The sequence below is a fragment of the Labrus mixtus genome, chromosome 13, assembly GCF_963584025.1.
Source record: "Labrus mixtus chromosome 13, fLabMix1.1, whole genome shotgun sequence".
Classification (NCBI taxonomy): Eukaryota; Metazoa; Chordata; class Actinopteri; order Labriformes; family Labridae; genus Labrus; species Labrus mixtus.
Genome location: NC_083624.1, coordinates 17,380,336 through 17,403,031, shown reverse-complemented (window position 1 = coordinate 17,403,031; position 22,696 = coordinate 17,380,336). Strand labels below are relative to the sequence as shown.

General features: G+C 40.7%; 1 protein-coding gene across 2 annotated transcripts in view; it reads left to right on the top strand.

Moving 5' to 3' along the window:
- LOC132987128 (inactive dipeptidyl peptidase 10-like) overlaps nt 1–22,696 on the top strand; it is a 194,248-nt gene that overhangs the window by 146,677 nt on the left and 24,875 nt on the right. For both annotated transcript variants that reach the window (XM_061053983.1, XM_061053984.1), the window contains exons 6-12: nt 8,992–9,044; nt 11,994–12,075; nt 14,644–14,764; nt 16,316–16,470; nt 18,678–18,775; nt 19,753–19,876; nt 21,228–21,266. In XM_061053983.1, the coding sequence (XP_060909966.1) occupies nt 8,992–9,044; nt 11,994–12,075; nt 14,644–14,764; nt 16,316–16,470; nt 18,678–18,775; nt 19,753–19,876; nt 21,228–21,266 (672 nt within the window). The remainder of the gene's footprint in view (nt 1–8,991; nt 9,045–11,993; nt 12,076–14,643; nt 14,765–16,315; nt 16,471–18,677; nt 18,776–19,752; nt 19,877–21,227; nt 21,267–22,696) is intronic.

The window sequence follows — 22,696 nt, the reverse complement described above, 5'->3', positions numbered from 1 at the left end:
AAACTCTGGTCCACAAATCCAGTTTTGACACTCTATGAACTTGTCTGCATTCATACCTCGTGATACATGGTCAGCTGGGTTCAGCTCAGAACATACATACATCCATTGACTTGTCTTTGTGTTGTCTCTGATGAGCGACACTCTGTTTGCAACAAAGGTTTTAAATCTAACACTTTCACTGGCAATATATCTCAACACAGTGGTGCTGTCAGACCAAAACACAGAATCTTCAAGCTGCATTTGCAGCTCCTTTCTCATGAGCCGGTCTATTTTAACAGCAACAGCAGCTGCTGTTAACTCCAGCCTCGGAATTGTTGTTTGCTTGAGTGGCGAAACTCTGGCCTTGCTGATGATGAATGAACAGTGAGTTTCTCCTTTCTCGTTGGTTATGCGAAGGTAGGTAACAACACCATAACCTTTCTCGCTGGCATCAGCAAAATTATGCAATTGCGCTGATGTGATTGTTCCAAATCCAATCGGTTTCAAACACCGCTCCACTGTGAAACCATGAAGCTTTGTAAGATCTGAAATCCACATTTGTGCTCTTTTAGCCAGTTCAGCTGGAATGTCCTCATCCCAGGAGACTTTTCTGCCACAAAGCTCCTGCAGGATCATCTTTGCTGGAAGGATGACAGGTGACAAGAATCCCAAAGGGTCATATATGGCACTTACAAATGAGAGGATGCCACGTCTTGTCTGAGGAGTTTGTTTTGCATTTATCCTAACCTTGAAAACATCTGTCTCAGTACACCAGTTGACTCCTAGTACTCTCTCATCAGGTAAAGCATCATGACTAAGATCTAAATCTTTAACCTGTTTTGCTCTTTCTGTTTCAGGAATGGATGCGAGGACAACTCTGCTGTTACTCATCCATTTTGTAAGATGAAATCCTCCACTCTCACACACTGTTGTTAAGTCTTTGACCATAGCACATGCTTGTGTTTCACTTGACACCGATAAAAGACAATCGTCTACATAAAAGTTGTTCACAACAGCTTTTACTGCAGCAGGTGTCATCTTGTCTTTAGCATCTTCAGCTGTCTTTCTGAGCGCAAAGTTGGCACAGCTGGGGGAGGATGTTGCACCAAACAAATGCACAACCATCTTGTACTCTTGAAGAGGTTCATTTATGTTTCCATCTGGCCACCAGAGGAACCGCAGGAGCTCACTGTCTTCTGGTGGTACTCTTACTTGGTGATACATCGCTTCTATGTCTGACATTAAAGCAATGCGGTCATGTCTAAATCTTGTTAACACTCCAACCAGTGAGTTTGTCAGATCTGGACCTTGTAATAGTTCTCCGTTCAGTGACTTGCCTTGATATGATGCAGCACAGTCAAAGACTACGCGAAGTTTTCCTTTTTGTGGATGATACACCCCGTGATGAGGTATATACCAAACTCTCTCATTTTCAATCACAGTCTTTTCATGTGATACTTTAACTGCGTATCCTTTGCTTAACAGGTCAGACATGAAGTCTTTATATTCTCTGTGAAAGTCTCTGTTCTTGACAAGTTTCCTTTTCAGGTTTTCTGCTCTCTGGACAGCTACACTGCGGTTAACAGGCATTTTTGTGTCTTTGTTTCTCAGAGGAAGACCAACACTGTAGTGTCCATCAACCCTTTTCACTGTTTCATTAACAGAGTTCATGAACTGAATATCTTCTCGTGACATTTCTTGTTTTTCTTCACAGGCTTTCTCTGGAAAATCATGGTTGAACTGTTGCACTAGGAGGTTCTCTACATTAGCAATAGAAATGCGATTCACAGAAACACTGAGTTCACTTTCAGATGAAGTAGTGCAATCATCACTCCTGAGAGGACCATTAATTACCCAGCCTAGGACAGTTCGAACTGCATATGGACCGTTGTCTTCACTGTGAATGACTTCCCACGGTTCCATAGCTTTGTGCACATCACATCCTATTAACAAACCAATGTCTGCATCAATCTGTGGCAGCTGAATACCATGAAGATGTGGCCACTTTTCCAAATCCTCTTGCACTGGAATGTTCTCCTTGGAAACTGGAATGTCTTTATGAGTGTAAATCTCGGGTAAGTCAATGTAAATGTTCTCTTTCAAACCACACACCTCTAGTCCAGTAAGATGGTAGCTTGGCTCTAACTTTTCCTGGCCCATTGTGCGAAGCAGGATCTGAGTTTTCTTACCTTCAAGGTCAAGCTGCCTCATTAGCTCCTCGGAGCAGAATGTGGCTTGGCTTCCATTATCCATGAATGCATAAGTCTCTATTATCTTGTTGCTTTTCTTTGACTTGACACACACAGGAACAATCGACAAAACACGACTGTCTGTTCCGGCCCCAGTGGCTCCACAGGTCCCACCTGAGATGTGTGTTGATTCATCAGCTGTAGTCTTTTCTGTGGTGTTTTTCTGACTGCTGTCAACCTTTTCATTATCTTCTTCTTTTGTGAAATGAAGCATGCTTGGGTGTTTCTTTGAACAGAACTCACATGAAGCTCTTTTTCTACAGTCCTTACTTAAATGTCCTGATGTCAAACATCCAAAGCACAAACCTTTGCCTTTAAGAAAATCTAGTTTTTCCTTGTAAGGCTGATTTCTGATTTTGTGACATTCTGCCAATGTATGTTGTTTTTCACAGTACACACATAGTTTCTGAAATGCACTGCCTGTGTAACATGTAGAGGAGTACGAGTTTTTACCATGATCATGTGCCTTTTCATTTGCAGAAGGTGCTACACTTGTGGCAAAAGCACTTCCCTTTGGTCTAGATGTTCTTGTCGTTTTCAGGTTTGCATAAGGTTTTCCCTTATCCTCAGCATCCTTTATGTCTCCAAAAATAGGATCAGCAGCTATTCTACCTTGTCTGCTTATGAATCTAACCAGATCTGAAAACTTTGCTCTTTGTCCAGTTGCCTCCTGAATGTCAAAAGCAGAAACTCTCCACTTCTCTCTTATCTAAGGTAACTTAGAGACAATAATTCTGAGATTAGTGGGATTCTCAATTTCTTGAAGCTGGTTGATGTCTTTCATTGCGTTGTTACATCCAGTGAGAAACAGGGAGTAACTCTGAAGAGCCTTGGCGTCGTCAGATTTAATCTGTGGCCAGTTGAATGCTCTGTTCATGTAGGAAGTTGCAATTTTCAGTTCGTTACCATAGTGATAAGTCAACAGCTTTCTTGCCTCATGATAGCCTTGATAAGGACTCATGTGTTGACAACTTCTCACCAAGTCTCTGGGCTCACCTCTGGTAAACTGTTCAAGGTAGTATAACCTATCACTGTCACTATCTGTCTTGTCCTGAATTGTATGGTCAAAAGCTCTTATGAATGATTTAAACTCAAGTGGATCTCCACTGAAAACAGGAATGTCTCTTTGGGGCAAATGTGACAGTCTCTGTTGTTTGACTAACATCTCAGTGATGTTATTTTGTTTAAGCATCACTTCACACAGATCTACTGGGTCATCATTGATGCCATTCTCCTGTGTCTGGTTTTCTTGTTTCATTTGATGATCAGTTACCTTTAACCATTCTGAATGTCCAAGCTTTGTTTCTGGAAGCTGGTTCCTTTGCGGCTGATTGTCTGAATGTCGTACTTCAGGATCAGCAACTGCATCACTCGTACAACTTTCGTATTCATAGTTTTCCAACACTTTTATTTTGGCTGTAGAAGCAGCAATAGCTGTGTCAATCTCAAGTTGTTCCCTTTTTGCCTTCAATTTGCATTCTTCAAAGTCTAATACTTGTCTCTGTTTCAAGGATGCTGCACGTGCAAGTAAAGCGGCACGTTCTGCTTGTTCCTTCCGACGTACAGATGATATGGATGAAGCTCTGGATGATCTTGATGAACTGCTTGTGGCTGTGCTTCGTACAACACATGACCCAAATCTCGTTTTTAAGGGTGCATCAGCGACAGACACACTATCATCTGGATTCACGTCATCTTGGTGTTGTTGTCTTATATTAGATGTCCATCCCTCAACCTCAAGCATGAATTTATTAACTTGCTCAATTTTTGGCTTGAACCAAAATGTTTGATCAGCCTCTTTTTCTTCTTCGGGTAGCAGCAACAGTACATTATCATTTGTATGAATAAACTCATTCTGTAGTTTCGAGCATTCATTCAAGTGATCATCAACAATGTCTGGACTCTCATTATCTTTCATAAGTCCATTAATCTTATTCGTTTTTGCTGTTAGCTGTGAGAGTTTAGATCGTCTTGCATTAATGTGCCTGTTCAGGCACTCTTCCAAACCCTTTTCTGTGTACTTTGGCGCCCTCTTCTGGTCAGCCCTGCTACTGCAGCTCTGTGCGCCAGGTCCAGGATCCTGCGCGTCGTCGTCCGCCATGATGCCTCTTTTACACAACTTCTAGTTCAACAAGTGTTCATGAACGATGGTCTATGACACAAAGCACGGCATGCTTTCATAATGAGTGTCATCGTAGTAAGACCAAACATCCTTGTTGTCTTATTTTCTCGAGAAGCTGAGTATCTTACATCCATTCTTGTACCGTCTTGTACAGTTCTTGCGTCGTCATGGCGTCTGACGTCAAGCTTGTGAGCGGGTAGTTTTACTTAATGTAGTGGTTTCTTCGGTCTTCTTAATAAATCTGATGTTCTTAAACTGAGTTCTTTCTTAACCACTCTATAGTGACGACATTACACTGTTTTACGCGTTGAGTTGGCTTCACACATGTTCCCATGTGTCCACGGTAAAACTACCGTGTTGCTCCGCCGTCACTCGTTTATTTTACTTAGACAGCGTAACACAACAATACACTTTACTTCCTGTCTCCTGACCACATGACTACGGAAGTCTTACAGAATCACAACAAACCTTCAAAATAAAATAGGAATAATCTCAGTAAATATTCCCAAGATAAACACAAACATATCGTCTGCTATGATCTAGCAAATCATAATCCAAACAATAATAATCAAACTTATTAATGCAAAAATGGCGCTTACACCCTCACTTGGACAGAGCTGACTTTGGATAACCATAAAAGAGCTCAGAAACATTGCTGGGTAGAAGGACGCCTGAAACAAACTTACCACAACTGCAAGAAAAACAGTCCCAAGTACATGGAAGGAAATGGATCGATAAATGGATGGACATTTTAGTTTATACTTTTGTCATATTCATAGCTTGAATATGTAGTTTTACCTTTTCTAGAGAAGGAATAGTAACCAGGCTACACCTACTGATGAAGACTTCATGTTACACTTCATACCTCTCTCCTCTGGGTGTCGGGTTGTTTCCTGAAGTTCTGCAAATAAATCAGGCTAATTTCAAACTTCAGTGCCAACATGTTGAAGACAGGAAGTACTGTGAAATAAAGTATGTTGTATTTACAAAATGCTATCAAACCTCATGTCAGCTTGTCATATCGTCTGATGTGATCAATGTGCGTTTTCAAAGATCCAACTTGTAACAGCATTAACCTTTTTGTTATTTTGGAAACGTAACTTTCATCTTCAAAGGAACTTTTTATTGGAGTGTTGAAATGTCACTCCCCCTCCTCCATTATTTCTGTTTTACCATCGAGCTGCAACAAAGGTCAGCGTCCCCATGTGAGCCCTACGAATCATTTAATGGAGAATTGCTGAAAAGTTCATTTGAGGGCTCATTTGGGACCCGTGGAGAGATTTTTATGGTGGGAAATTATGAAGTTTCAGCTTGTCAGTGTGAGAAATGTGTCTGAGCACCTCGGGGGAGTACGTTTTTACTTCCAGGCACAGCTCTCTGCGACAAAGTGGGATCATTTCTACATCGCCTGCAAGTTGATATGAAGCACACTCCACTTCTGTTTCAACTGCGGCACATTCAGTGAGTTATTCTCTGCAAATAGTCAATACGAGTCACTTGGAGTTCGCTGAGTCCTCTCCTCTCTAAACAGTAATTTACTTCCACTATGAACAAGTAGCTGTGTTATTGATGCTCCAGCTTAATGTTATGGGCCATTCATGGGTGCTTAGGCTGGGATCCAAAGCCTTATTGTATTCTTTGTATAATGTCTTTATAACAGCAGTTAGCTTCATTAACGTCTGTTTAGGTTCATGCACTTATGAGGAATAGATAATGTATTCAGTTCTCTAAAAAGCTTAGATCATAAATACACTGGAAGGAAAAAAAAACTGACATTATGCATACCATGTCATGTTGAGAGGAAGTGCAGCGTCCTGTAGTCATGTGATTATTTAACCTCTTAGTGTCAGCAGAAAAGAGCCATTAACATAACCATATAAAATGACATCATTGAGCCGATACAGCGACTGTGTTGGAAAACCGTGGGTAACATTCTTGTTTTGGTTTTTCAATAAGCCAAATGTAACTCGAATATCACTCTGTTTTGGTCTCCACCACCTAAGAGAGAAACGTATAGCGCCACCTTTTCTATACGCTATGCTCAAGTTAGCTCTGTGCTAATGTCGTTGGGATTTTAGTAACTTTTAACGTGCTTTTGGCGGAAAACAACGTTAAGGAAATAATGGAAAATAAAAAACCAAAAGAGTGAGCTGAAAGGTAATAAAACTGTGAGGCTCATTGCAGCGTTTGTCACTCAGTAAGTTAGCATGCATGAGCTATGGTTACAGCTGTCATAGAAATGAGATGAATCAAACACAGCGGTGTACAGTAAGAAGGCAAGTACAGATAATTGAAACCTTAACTGACACTGGTGAGGTGTTCACATGCATCAAACATTTAAACCTAAGCTCAGCTTTGGTACTGTACCACATAGGTACAGATACCTTCTGAACAAACTGGCTGCTGAGGAAACAACAAAGCTGCATTGACTCAAATCACAAATGCTGTTTCTCAAATAGTGTAGAAGCATAAAACATGACGGTGATAATTAATGATATGATAACAGGAAGACCTTTGAACTCTGTTGGCTACAAATTGTGTGTTTTTATCTCCACTTTTGTACTTCTAGTTGCAGTATTTTATGATTTACATTTAGGTACTTTACAACATGCCAAAGTGATAAATAAGTTTGATAGAATATCTGTTGAGCTCTGTTTCTCGGCACAGACAGCGATACATTAGTCTTATAAATATCTGAGGAAGTCTAGTCATGACCGTGCTGGGAGGGAAGGTAGCACCAAGCTGCCAGCAGGCATTACACTCTTGTTAAAAGAAAAGGGAAGAAAATAAAATGGCTTAGCCTCTGTGGGCTTGGACAGCCTGAAGAAATGGTCCAAAATGAACTCTGTCATGGACAATACCTTCCCAGACGACGCAGGGCACTCGTAGCCTGCAGCTCTCCCCCCCCCCCCGAGGTGTAGCAGGGAGCACTTAAAGCTCTCGTTTGTGCCATTGGGCTTCACAATACTTCTGCAGTAATAGCCTCAGTGAAATGAAAAGTGCTGTTAGTTGTTTCTCTCGGCTCTTTCCTATTTTCCTGTTTGGTAGGAAACACCTGCGTCTATAGGGCAGTTTTAGATTGTGGAGCATGCTCAGAGGTTTTTTTTTATTTCTGTGCATATATCTTCACACATCCACAGGTTTATAGATTCTCTTTGGCTCTCCTAATTCATTTACCCGTGATTATTCATTGCATTTCCATGTCTGCTGCTGAGACGCTGCCTTTACTTCACCAATTACTCTGAGTCTTCTTTTCCTTCTTTGACGAGGGAGGAAGTTGTCAAAATTAGTTCAGCTTCTGTCCCAGACCAGGAGATCTCCCAGTTAGGGGCTTGTGTCCATATTTTGTAGGAAGCACAGTCTTTAGTCTGTTTGAAGAACTGATTTCAGTATTTGTGTTGTCTTTATTCTAGGAGTTTTCACTGTGATTACAGCCGCTGTAACTTTAATTTATTGCAAAGGATCAATAAATCACATACGACTATTTAGCCATCTATCTTTCATCAAGCTGTGTTCCTATCAATGTTGATGTTTACAGCTTAAACGTCTGCTTCAAATCAATCATCCATACCCTCTATAATCCAACTCGGAAATGGATGAAAGGCAAAAGGCTCGTTCAGATAGAAAGGAGATGTCTGTGTATGTTCTCAGTCATGGTAAATCCATGCTTGATTCAAAGGCAACTGGACTCAAATGAAGATCTTGAAACCCTGAACTGTACCCTTTCAGATCTTCAAGCACAGAAACCATCGGAGAAAAAGCAGTTGAAAGTGTTGCCGTGCTGTTTTCTCAAAGTGTCTCATTTACATCCGTAGACCATGAAACATTCAGGAAGAGATTTTTAACTCTGTGAATTATTTAAACTTTAAATGATTTACAGTTGCTGCAGAGATTCAATTAAAAAGGCACAAAAAGGAGAGTAATAAAAGCACTCGACATTCCAACGGATTAAAATAGACAAAAAAAACACTATTGAAATCTACCCAACTACTCACCCAGTCACCTACCTACCTACCTACCTACCTACCTACTCACCTCCTCACCCACTCACTCACCTACCTACCTACCTACCTACCTACCAACTCACAGAGATATCATGATGTCTTGCTTGCTCTTGTTAATCATTTGTATTTAAGGTGTTTTTCAGTTTGCATGACAACATTATGCATCGTTTAACAACATTGTATAATTACTGAATGTACGAGTGTCATCTGCACGATGAAATGCTTAAATCTGACCTGTTTCTGCCCCACGGTCAGAGGTCTATAATCATGTCAGCAGCAGATCCTCCTGTGGGGGGTGTTCAGACAGCTCAACATGCACCCCTCTGTCACTTTGAATGCCTCTCCCTCTGTGGCTGTCTCTCGTCTCTCCCGGGCTCTCAGCTCGCAGGCTCTCGGGTGATGATGGGTTTCTCAGATGGAATTAAAATGTCTCGTCCCACAGCTGTCACCCATGCAAATTGCATTGTCTTCAGATTCTCTCACTGAGAAGAGCCAGCAGCCGCTTCTGTTCGAAGCCTTCTTCCTTTTCATTTTGATGTCATAATGTCATTATCTGGGGCATACTGAGTCTCATGTTCCTGTTTCAGACAGCCATCTTTTAATCTTCCCCTCTTTGTGTGTCTTTATTTCGCTGCAGGTTTACCGGCACTCCTACATGGCCTCCTACACAATCTACAACATCCACACACGGTAAGTGTTTTATATTGTGCTCAGCAGTCGTTGCGAGACGACCTGTGCAGTGAAAAACAGTTTTCATCAGAGAGAAAAGACAACTGTGAGCCATTTTGGTTTGAAAAACTCCACAACAAAGGAAAGCCAAAGTGAAGATATTGTTCTGACCTTTTTATGCTGCAACAAGTACCAAAAAAATGATTTTTTTGTCCTTGCTCCAGCTGACCCATGGGGGGGGCTGCAGCCACATGTGGAGAGGCCCAGTAATGACCACATAACAACTTAAAGCTCATCTGAGGAGTTTTTGGTTAGTTATATAACAGACTGGAAATAAAACAACAATATGCAACTTTTCTACCTTTTCCCCATTAGTAGTTTCAAAGTCAATCTAATAGTGAAACAACTTTCAACAGGGAGAATAGCATCTCTCACATGTCCACAGATCGCCCCGGTCACCTACTCAAAGCACTATGTAGGTTTGGCAGAGGGCCGCGGTTCTCAAAAGAAGTGCGTACAGCTTCATGACACTAGCCAGTTAGCCCTCCTCGATGCTAGTAGACACGGAGGCAGTAGAGGATGTTGATGGATGGAGCTGAGAAGAGAAAGAGAGAGAGTGACGATCAAGAAGCAAAGTGTACATCCCTGCAGATATTATTCAGAACAGATTGCAACCTAACGTTAGTCTGTATTGTTATCAGTGTCATGTCTCATGTTTTGCATGACAGGACTGTGTTGTACGACAGTGCAGTTGAACTCTGAGACCTTCAGTTGGCTCCAAAGCGCACCGGAATAAATTGCTACATATTGTTGCTCTAATAATGAAATCCCTATTTCAGCGACAAACACGAGACTATCAGCTAGAGATTGATTATTTCTATATTGTTATATGTAATACATGAAAACACTGCAGCGGTTTAAGTGATATAGCATGCTGCAGAAACAGTTTTTTTTTACTTTTAGCAAATATTGTCAACGAGTGATGCACATGACTGTTAAAAAGCATCATTGTAATATACATAAATAAAAAGAAGCCTACTATTACATATAGAGGACAAAATCAACAACAAGTTAAATATACATTTGGTCCACAGGGGTCGCTAAAACCTACACAAACCTAAAGTTCCCCACGAGAGCTTTAAATGTGTGCGGATGAATTGGTGCCAAAATGGTGTTCTGCACAACACTGACTCATGTAGAGAAGAGTGTCATTGGATTTAATACTTTAAGCTACTGAGACACACTTTTCATGCCGGCTTTGACGCCTCTTATTGACAGAGCGTCACCTTTTATCTCTCTGCTTTGCTTGTCCTGTACATGTCGAGTATTATTCTGTAACAAAAAAATCCTTCAGCTGTCTTTGAACTTTCAAAAGAACCGGCTCACTTTGAGATGTTCATGGCAGAGGTAAAGTGTCTGAGCACCGTAAACATCCTTATCTGACACAGACCTGAGAGGCATTAAAAAATAACTGTATAGAAATCTTCTGGTTGTAGTCTGGTTAGCTTTTTTAAGCATCAGTATTCATTTCAGTCTGTTTCATAAGCAGCTAAAAAGTCTCCGGCTAGTTCTTAATCTGGAGGAAAATGTAATTTAAGTCCTTGATTAAATTATACAGAACAGACCTGTCCGTCAGCTTACATGAGAAAATCTTTTGCGGATTGGACGGAGGAGTTTGCCAATGGAAAGATAATTATGAGTTCTGTTTCGATAAAGGCGGCTCAAACTTCAGTCAGTAGCTTCCTGGGAATGAAGAAACAATCTCTGTCCAAGCTGCTGATCTCAGCCGTGCAGGGAGGGTAGATTTCCACCAGGCCTGTCAGTCAGCGTGATGGGCAGGATCCTCACTTTAAATTGGAGAAGATTTAAACATGATGGATGGTCGAATTAGCCTCTTCAAACAGGAGTTTTATATAAGAAGCTTTGGCATGGATTCCTTTGAGGTTGAAGCTATTTTGGGGGGCAATACTCTGGAGTTTTCTCTTTTTCTTTGTCATCTCTCGGCTGAAACTAGACAGTTAGTCTGTCGCCAACTAGTGCCCACATAACTTATGTTTTGTTATTGATTAGATCGGGGGGAAAAAACGGACACATAGCATGTTTAAACAGGGAAACACTGCTTGAGAAAATCAGTTTTTTGAGTGAATATTGCTTTAAGAGGTGACGCCTGCGAGCTAGTTCAGGCAGTCAACTCGAGCAGCACTGATTTCACATTCTCGACAATCACCGGACAACACCTCCTTCCAATTATCGGTCTACTTAAGCTGCAAGATGTCCGGTCTCTCCGTCTGCTCTTTCATTACCAGCTCTGACCTGCACCAGTAATGCACTCTCGCTCAGCCCCACCATGCACCAGCCCAGCATTCACCTGTACGCTCCGAGTGGAGGGTTTAAGATATCATCTCATCACTGCTCAAATATCTGCTTATTTAATACAAACTGTGAGGCGTGATGAGGCTGGAGCCTAGACTCCAAACCTGCTGCAATACATATATTAAATGATACAAGCGTGAGTTGTCTGACTGACGTGTTTTACAATGGATCAAAGTTTATTGGGCTGGCGCATTTTCAGACTGGACCTGAAATGTGTACAAGACTTGTTTACCTGTTGATGTCATCCAAACAATTTATCATTAATTTGAACTTGTGTAATTGTTTCTTTCATGTGAAAATATATGTTTGTATCACTGTTAGACGATAACATAGTTAAAGTGATGGAAGCGGTTCATTATCATAAGATAAACTAAGGAGCAAGTTTTGGGCTCTGCAATGAATTCAATGCATTCGATTCCTGTTCAGGAAAACCACTTTGGATTTATGCCCTTTTAATGTTTTTCCAATGTTAACGATTCTACCAAAAATGTAACAAAGAAGCTGCAAAACTGTAATCTATTCAACATGCGAGCCAATGACCACCTCCAATGCATGCTCTCCGTGATGAATTGCTTGTTGTCTGTTTTTTGTTTTCAGGGAGGTTTGGGAGCTGGACCCTCCTGAGGTGGTGAACTCGGTCCTGCAGTACGCTGCCTGGGGAGTTCAAGGACAACAACTGGTGAGAGAAAGGAGGAGAAACATTACTCTGCTGCATCCAGCCTTACTGTACATAACTTTCTCTGCATCAGGGTTTGAGGATAAGTGAAGAATCATTACGGACATTCACTATATGTGTTTTTTTATTTGGGCCTCATATCTGCTGCAGCTCACAGTAATTACAGTATTTATTTTCTTCTCCAGATAAATCAAATTAATCATGAAAACAGATTTTCATTTTCAGTTTTTTAGATGTTCATTTGATATTTGCGACTCAAAGAAAGGTACACATTTTAAAGGCTTTGTGATTGTGGTGGCAAAGTACAAAGTGCATGTCTGCTTGTAGCGTTTTTTGAGATGTGTGTTTGTGTGTATGTGAAGGTTTGTTTGTGTACTTTAGCTGTGGGGCACAATAAACAAAAATGTGTATGTAAATGCATATCCAAAACACTGAAAAAAAAAAGAAACAACACCAGTGCAGCAAACTCCAAAAAGAATGCAACAACCCCCAAAAACCATTGCAAAAAGCTGCAAAACTTTTGCAACAAAACCACAAAACCAATGCAGTAAGCCACAAAACCATTGAGGCTTTTTGCAAAGTGTTACACCCCTCGTCAACATAAATGTGCCTCGTATTCAGATTTCATGTGCTGAAGTTTAATTTCTGTGGACGCTTATTAGATAGAAATCTCTCTCTTCATACATTTTTCATTTACCCATGAAACAGACGTTGAGGTATTTTTTGTTGAGAAGTAAAGAGCTTAAGCACGGTATAACTGCTTTGTTTGTATTTAGCCATTTTCAGTGTTTCATATTTGGCCATAAATCAAACACAGCTTCATTAGTGTGTCATTATATTGATAAGGAGATGAGAGCTTGCTCTCCAGTTTGCACAGCATCATTAGCTAAAAGTGCATCTTTGCAGGACAATGACTCGTGTGGGTGTGTGTGTGTGTGTGTGTGTGTGTGTGTGTGTGTGTGTGTGTGTGTGTGTGTGTGTGTGTGTGTGTAAGCGAGCTTCATAGCAATTTGTCTGGAATTTGTGTATTCTCATTAGAAAGCTGCCAGAAAATTAGGTTAACAATATAAAAGAGGTGCCGTCAGCTCGTCATGTCTGGAGCGATGCATGGGTCACACAAAGCAGCATTAAACAGCACAAGATTAGCAGCATGATCACGTCTCTCCTGTTTACAAAGTTTGCTCATTAGGTGTTGTTAGGCTGGCTTTAATAACATGATTATTTACTCTATATTAGGGTCTTTGATAAGTCTGACACTGACAAGTAGTTGGTATTACAGAACAGAGTCCTTCTACAGAGGATGCATGTTTCAATTAGTATTCTTTTTTTTATTTTAACATATCCTGAAACTGCTGAGTGTTAGCTTTCAAAAGAGACCTCATTCTAATCATGCTTGTAGCCACACCCCACAGCAGTGTTTTCAGGCATTAAAATCTACTGTGAAGAAGTAGTTAATCTTGGGGTGCCAGTAGCCTAGATGTTAGTGTGCCTGCCCCATGAACGGAGACTGTGGAAGGCGGCCTGTTTTGAAAAGCATTACATCCTTCAGGTATGCCTGGATATGGAAATTTAACAGGATCTTTGGATGTTAAAACCATCGAACTGTAGTTACAAAAAATCATTCCTAGAGATGGAAACATATGAAACTTTATCAATCCTTTTGCCTGGATCTCTAAAACATTTCCAGCTACTATCATCTGTTCAAACCTGGAGCAATAGGTTCTCTAATATCTGATTAAAGAAACTCTTCAGCTGAACAAACACATTCTCTCATTGGAGAAGAGAACTGTGTCCTCACAGAGTCTGTAGTTAAACACTGATTTATCTTTATCCTTCAGCTCATGTTCAGCCTTTCCTTCTGCACTGATGATATCTTGATCCTCTCAGTCAGACAGCAGAGACCCCGCTGACTGAGAGGTTGGAGCAGAGCGCGGGCACAGACACTCTGGGAATTATTTTTTTTAACAGCATCACATAAGGACACAGACATCCTCCTTCTGGAAAGGCCATAGATTCAGTTTCCATCAGAGAGAGACTTTATTCTGAGTAATGTTGAGAGGTGCACTTTATGTTTGTTTGACCTGAGCTGGGTTTCTATCTTCTGAAATGTGTCAGTGAGGTTCACTATTGTTTTTACAAAGGGAAATGTAGGCAGTGCTGTGTGTAAGATATAGAGGTTATTTTACAGAGTACCTACTATCTAAATCCTTCCAGATGACTGTGAACAGAATCACTTATGTTGTGCTCAAAACAACTCTCACTTCACAGTAGATAAGCAGCAAAGATACATCCAGACGTACAAGGCTTTGAACATTTTTGAAACATGAATAAGTAGGCCATCGACACTGCCTTATAGCTTTAATACTATGAGAACAAGAACTGACTGAATGCTTGAGAAGATGTAACGCCTATTTGATACAATCGTTGTAAACTGAGTCGTGAAATTTGAAATCTGAAACACTTGAAAACTTTACAGCCGCTCTCAGGTCTTCCTCTTGCAGATTTTTTTCTCACCAGACGATGTAACATTTCAGTAAAGACAGTGTGTTTGTTTGTTTGTTTTCTCTACAGATCTACATCTTTGAAAATAACATCTACTACCAATCCGATGTGAAGAGTAATTCCCTCAGGCTGACGTCTTCAGGGAAGGAAGGGATCATCTTCAACGGGATAGCAGACTGGCTCTATGAAGGTACAACAGCCCGCTCTCACGCAAACAATGAAACAATGAGTTTATGAGCCCTCTCCTGGTTGTGATCAAATTTGGGGTATGACGTTTTTATGCATACAGAGAAACCTGGTTAGTCATGTCCCTACATGATAAATACAAGTATCTTGGTTTGTGATTACTGCATCTGATCTGTGATGACGCCTGGGATGTTTATTCAACAGGGGGGACAGCTCTCCGCAATGTTTTGAATTTGGAGTGCAGTACCCATTTTAAACACTAGGTGTCAGAGTTAAATATTGCTCCTTTAATTCTTTCATTATCGAAAGACAAAACTCAGTTTCTTTGTCTCTCCAGATGTAAGACGCCATGTTTTTTTCCCCTGTTATGTCAAATTGCTGAGGCCGCACCTGCGCAGGTCATCATATAGATCAGGGATGGGCAACTTTGGTCACAGCAAGAGCCACATTAATTTAATTCTCACTGCCAGAGGGCCATATTGTAGTATACAAAAATGATTACAGTCAATTATGTCTCAAATTTAACTCAACATATACCAGTGATCAAATATTATTATGGAGATATTTCTGGTTTTCATGATTTCATGGCAGATTTTGTCATGTTTTCTTCATGTTTCCAATTAATTGATATGTAAAAATTGACCTGAGGGCCACGTTGAGTGTTGATGGGGGCCACCAGTTGCCCACCCCTGGTATAGATGCTACAGTATCATGTTTTCTTGAGCTCTCAAGATAGCAAATTTGGGGTTTCTCAAAATCTGGATAAAGGCTTATCCTGTTTTTTTTTTTCTTCTGATATTTACGTGCACAAAAACAGGATACTCTAAAAACCTGATGAAATACAGGATACAAATTCAAGTAAATACACTCACTGTAAAAGAGTTGAAGCTGCTGACTTGTTGATGAACTCTGCTGCCACAGCGGGTTTTGAATATTGGGAACATATTAATGATGGTATCCCATTTGGGTTTCAAGTGTGAACAGATTGTGTCTCATCAGCTGTAAATGTTTCTTTTGAGGAATATAACTTAATAAAACTCGTAGTTAAAAATGTATCATGTTTTCACTTGCACACAGACTGTATCTCCCAACTGGGAGCATTGGGAGTCATTTGAAGTGCTTTAAGTTAACACACACACACACACACACACACACACACACACACACACTGCAGCACTTTTTATAAGGAGAAAAATAGATTATGTTATAATGTTATAAAAAGCCAAGCTACTGAAATAAGTGTGCTTCAGTTTTATTTCCCCCCTTTTGTTCTTATTTCGTAGTTCAATAATGTAGCAGACAGTAATGGTTGAACCCAGAGCACGGATTGAATACAATGTCTTAATCTTTTCTTTCCACTGTTTGGCTCTTTGTCTTTGTATGAAGAATGTATTCGTAGAGAACTTTAACGACTTAAAAGGCTCCAGTTTTTATGAATTGAAAATTAGGACACATTTCAACATTTATTAACACATTGCATTCAATAATATAACATAGTGACATATATTTGAAGTGAATTGGAGGATTAACAGAGATGGTTAACTCTTCCAAACAGAGGAGATCCTTCAGACCCATGTGGCTCACTGGTGGTCACCTGACGGAGAGCGGCTGGCCTTCCTGGTCCTCAATGACAGTCTGGTTCCCAACATGGCTTTACCTCGCTTCACCGGCATGACCTACCCCAAAGGAAAGCAGTATCCATACCCCAAGGTAAGAAATAAGACGTGCAGGCCACACAATCCCTTCACAGCTTTTACACTGAAAATATGAGCATTAGTTCTGCTTCCAAGTAGGGGTGTCCAGGACAAATGATTTACACGGTGGAACCTGATCCGTCAGGTTTTGCCTGATGGTCGAATGTCTCATTGATTCACATTATCATTTGCAATACACGAGATAAACCACGTAGTTGAAATATTTGTCTTCTGGACTTGGAATAACAGTTCATTTTTTGATATGACTCTATCCATCCTTTTTCTTATTCATTAAGTCTAAGTTATGTCGACCTATGATTTTACACATGGGGGGGCAGTTGCTCAGTCTGTAGGGACTTGGGTTGGGAACCAGAGGGTCGCCGGTTCAAGTCCTGGTGCGGACCAAATATGGAAGTTGGTCTGGTAGCTGGAGAGGTGCCATCACTTCCTGAGCACTGCAGAGGTGCCCTTGAGCAAGGCACCAAACCCCCTACCCACCACCAGCTCAGGAGCGCCTGCCGGGGGCCGCCCCGTCACCCTGACATCTCTCCATTAGTGCATGTCCATAGGATCCTGTTTGTGCATGTGTGTATATTTCAGCCTAGGTGTGTGTTGCATGACTACAGAGTGTAAAAACAGAATTTCCCCTTGTAGGATCAAATAAAGTAAATCTTAATCTCTTAATCTTAATGCTTATATAGTCATACTGATGGCCTGCTTGCAGGAACTGTGTTTCTGCGGATCTAAACCACCAGAGCAGCCACAATCTAAGCAGCTGTCAGACCACAGGCAAAGAAACAACAATTTTTACTGTAGTTTCACTTAACATTTGTAGATTCACTGAACTCTCCTGATTCTGATATTCCAACAAATAAGGTCTTGCATTGTTAAGTTTCCCCACGATCCAAATTGAAACACATTATATCCGTAATGTTCCACGGATTGCTTCAAAATTTCCACTGCTGTATTTTCTGTAATAATTCATTTTTAGGAATTATTTTGTCCACTGTGATACTTAAAAAAATTGCCCGCCCTCTGACCTTTCGATGGACACCTCATTTAGCCAATCAGGACCGTCCAGTTCCCGGCCTCTAATAGCCAATGAGAGCCTGAGTTGAACCTTCCTGGCAATGTTCTGATGTATCTATACTCGGCCAATTGCAATCACATTAAAACATTTATATATATAACAAGATAGGCTATGAGTAATTTATTATTTGGAGAAAAGAGGCAGCTCTTTGTCAAATTAGACATTGTGCAACCTTGTATAACAGGAAGAGAAGGATCCTTGTATTGGACTGATGCTCTTTCTGAATGAAGCGTTGAAGATTGGACTATTTGGGGCCCTCCCTACTTCAAAGTAAATAATTTACAACGTCAAAAAAACAAAGTTATATCATGACACTTTTCATACAGAAAGGTCTAGACTCTGTGTTTTCAATTGCAGACACTCAACTGAATCCCCTAAAACCACAGGTAGACAGTAGAAGAGACAGGGAACAAGTTTCCCCAGTCGTGGCAGCATCCCCTGAACGTAACAGAATGCAACACACCCCAGTGATCACACACATAACCCAGTTTACACAAAGCACTTGGCTTGCTTCAATAACCCCCCCTTTGATTGAACGCAGCACCTGTTCTCTCGATAGAGCTTCCTATAGGGCTCCATTTGTGGGAGGGAGTCATCAGAGGCTCTTTTCTAAAGCAGGAAATCAAAGTAGAACGTGGCGTAACAGGTGGAGGGAAACCAAAGAAAGTTATTACTCAAAATCCAAAATGAAATTGTTGAATTTCAATACCAAACTTCATACAACACTGTGTACCCTTGTGTTGTAATGTGTGAGGGAAGGTTTCTCATGGATTTATCTGCAGAACATTATTCAAATGAGAGCAATGACACGGTGCAAATACTCGCTCTATGATTGCAATTGTTTCAGTCAAGTGTTTTTCTCCAGTGCAATGTGTTTAATCAGTCATCCCTCTCATGTTTGTCGTTCCGTTTGTCCTAATAATTTCTGCACAACAAATAAATGTCTAACTGGATGTATATTTCTAAGAGTTTGAAGAGCCATTTAAACGCTTCCATGCATTATTCATTGAAAAATCACTCCAGCGGTATGCAACATTCGCCTTTGTGGATGTCGTTTCATAAAGCATTCCTCCCACTGCAGTGATTTGAGACTCTGTGGTCTAAAGTCCTGACCCTGTTGTTTTAACATGCAGGCTGGCCAACCCAATCCGGTGGTGAAGCTCTTTGTGGTTAATCTTTACGGGCCGACGCACACACTGGAGCTAATGCCTCCAGAGACGCTCAAACTACGGTGAGAAGTGCTGCATCTTGTCTGTCTTAAAAATAGCTTTTTCCACTTCATCATTTTGTCTCACTTGGCATCCTGCACCTTTAATTGGAAAATCTTGTACACTTCAGCTTGTTGTGTCCTTGCTCTGCATTTTCTTTGACTTTTACTTTCTAAAAAAGAGAACTAAAAAAAGTACTATCATATTCCGCCCTGCATGGGTCTGTTGAGGCTGTCAGTATTTATTCATTCAGTAATGTCTTAATGAATGTAGCTGCACTCTAATCACATTGTTGACATTGTGTTATAGTTTTATGCAATGCAATGCACTGTATGCAATGTCAAGGCTCTTGGCATCACATGCAGTGCATACTTTATCTACAATCCAGGACTGTGCGTACTAATCAGTACTTAGAAATATTTCAATGTGCCATATTGGATGTTGCATAGACTGTGTATAAGAAGTTGTTTTTACAAGTTAGGCCAATCTGCACTCTTTTTTGATTACCCTACTTCTTAGTAATTATCATCCAGTAACGTTCTGCTCAATGAGTAACGGTACTCGTCAGCTTAGCTACCACTCACCACACCAAAACTCGCACAACCAAAACACATGTCCCCCCCCCCACACACACACACGGCCCCACCTTCCCAATATGGTCAATTCTTGCTTCATTAAACAAGATGGCGACTGTCAAGGTGCCAAACTTGAGGCTTCAGAAAAGTTGTCCGTGGAGGCTTCCTACATATCGTCAACAGAAACAGTCTACCTCACACTGTTTTTGCAAAACAATTTTTTTTTTGCACATACAGTTTCAGGAGGTTGACTTTAAAGTAACTTGGTTGTGAAAATTAAGCTGCATCCTCCATCAAGTTACTGTTTGTATCTCAAGCTTGCATGTATCATGATAAATCTGCAATAAAAATCTGTTATCATTGGCGAGGTGTGCATATTATTGAAGAACATGAACTGGTTGCTATAACGACGATGTTTTTCACAGGGAACATTATGTGACCATGGTGAAGTGGATCAGCAAGACCAAGACAGCTGTCAGGTGGTTGAACCGAGCCCAGAACATCTCCTTCCTGACGGTGTGCGACACCACCACGGGAGCCTGCGTCACGGTGTGTGTTTGTGTGTGAGACAGAAAAACAGTGTCCATTTGTGAGGAAGAAGAAGCCTGGAGATTTAAAACCTTTCACTTTTTTTACAGAAGCAAAGTGCCGTCTTATCTGGGAATCTATTGGCTAACAAATGCGTAGCCTATAAAGTGGCATTTTTAGTACCTGCGTAATTCTCCACATTAACAACATTTAAGGATAAGTGCTTTTTGAAAACTTAAGTGGAGAGCTTTTTGGCAAAGGTACACATTTGATCGAGCCAAACCGTTCTGTTTGGATTAAACCTCCTTTCACTTTCAATGTAGCACCATGTTTTTTGTTCCCTGTACTTTTGTTTCTCTTCCTTCAAGTGCACACTAGTCATTTGAAATGAGTTCCCTCTTTAAACTCTTTGTTGCTGTGCGCTGGAGAGCATCTAAGTTAGCATGGCAGCACACTGTTGACAAGAGTACAGGTACCTAAAATACCTTTGAGAGACACTCATTAAGCTTTTCAACAGACATGCAGCCATAGGTGAGACACAAATGTTTAGAACCATAGCAATTGAAAATGTTGAAATGTCTTTAATGATCATAAATATATCAAATGTTTTCGTTTCATGCAATGCTATGCTGAAATCCGACTTCAAGATGAGTTGTACAACTCAAAAATCAGGCTTTAATCGGCAGTGGTTCTCAACTGCATCCTAATGACCCAGTACCAACTCCTTCAGGAAAAATCACAGCCCTGAAAACATCAAACTCATCATGAAAACAGAGTAAAATAAAATGTTTGTCTGCTTATGGCATCTCTAGTAGTCAACAAAAAGCTCTTTCTGTTTGTAGCTGTGGAATTAATATTTAATTGGCTTGACTAAATCATTACACATCTGCTGGCGTACCCTCCCTCCATATTCTCATCATATTTGGATGACAGTCAGCCATGTTAACCCTGCAGTTAAACCTGCTCTCCACTTCTCTGGTTCCTGATTTGGTGTGATTTGCACGAACAAACATGTCGCCCAGACAAACAGCGGCTCAGCTCAGGTCTGGAGACGGCGCCCAGTCTTGCCTTCCTGCCAAAGCTCATGCATGCTGGTTTGAAACGAAGACTCGGACTGGGAGTGGTGTCCCTGGTGGAGTGTTAAAATAAACCAGAGAGTTCATTTTATGATTGATGATTCTGTCTGGAAAAAAATACCACTAAAGTGTTATTCCAAAATACAGTTGTGCTCATCATGACTACTTGAAAACATCCATATTTTAAATAAAACTCAAATACAGCAGCAACAATGACAGGCTGTGAAGTATAAAGGAGTTTGATGATTGGGGTGATTTGGCGTCAGTCTGATATTTTGCTCTGACATCTGTTTCAGAGACATGAAGAAAGCTCGGAGCTCTGGCTCTCCAAGCAGGTAAGTCGCTCCTCTGCTCTGTGTCTTTTCTTTTTTGAAGCATGTGAGCCTGAACTGTAATTCCTCTCCATGTCAATCATCTCTCTCTCCGTACATTTCCCATTATGTGACCTTAAAGGCAGCTTCACCAATTTCCCACCTCATCCGCACACTTTCCCAACACACATTATTTCTCTATATGCTCTGTCTCATAAAGGGAGACTTCATTCTTCTCTCAAATCCTGCACCAGAAGATGCAAACATAGGATAAGCAGCAGTATGAAGGGCTCGTGTTTGCTCGCTGAGTCGTTCTCCACAGAAGAAGAAATTATATAACTCTGAAAGCAGGGAACCGTGACTTCATATTGTAGGACTCTAGGCAAAGACTCAAGCCTTCCTTCAAAAACAGAGAGAATAAAAAAGTGCATTGGATGTGTGACAATTTTAAAAATCAAAGACGCAAGAATCAAAGCAAGTCATCATCATCTTATTCTACTTCTTTTTTTTCTTCTTTTATTTGTGAAATAGCAACTGGTTTAAGATTATTACAAAATATGTGTCGCACTCCAATTCATCATGTCTTTAAATAACTGTTTTCCATAATTTGAATGAAATTAACTTACTTCGTGGTACAGGTGGACAAGTGGTTAGTTCGATGGCCCATGTACAGAGGCTGTAGTCCCCAAAGCGGGCAACCCGGGTTTCAAATCCGACCTGTGGCTCCTTTACTGCATGTCATCCCCCACTCTTTCTCACTTCCCCCAATTTACAACTCTATCCACTGCCTGTCTCTCAATTAAAGGCATAAAAATGAATATTAAAATAAACACATAATCAAAAGAAATGAACATAGTTCTTCTTGTCGATGCTTTCATGCTTCTCGGCTCTCACATTAAATGTAAAGGCCACCATCTGTACAAATGTCATGATCACACTTTTCACAAAGGGACAAGGATTGTTAGGTCCACACTGAACTTTTGACCAGTATGAGGACCCTCTCCTTCTACTCATCGTGCACTCTTTTTTTGCCATTATTAATGATTTGTGATGCAAGTTTAAGTACATAAGAATGCTAATTCAGATGAAGTGAATGATTTATTAAATTAATCAAGAAGACATCCATGAAGTTTGCAGCATTGTAGTAGAAATGTTCAGAAACCTTTCTGTCCAATGCTTCTAGTCAGGATTGATTTATGCTGAGCATGGCTGTATTATACTGTTCCTTATGTGATCATCACCCTCTGTGTTTGTGCAGATCATTGAGCAGCATGATGGACTAAAAAAATATCTCAAACTCAATATTTTGTTCCAAAAACAGAAAGTGCAGTGCACTCAGCTTTAGGCGTTTTATTTACTTGTAGAGTTGGGAGGCAGGGATAGAGGCAGAGGCTTTGGAGGTTGGAGGATATTTGGCTTCTGCCGTCGGCAATTTAACCACTTGACAATCCTGG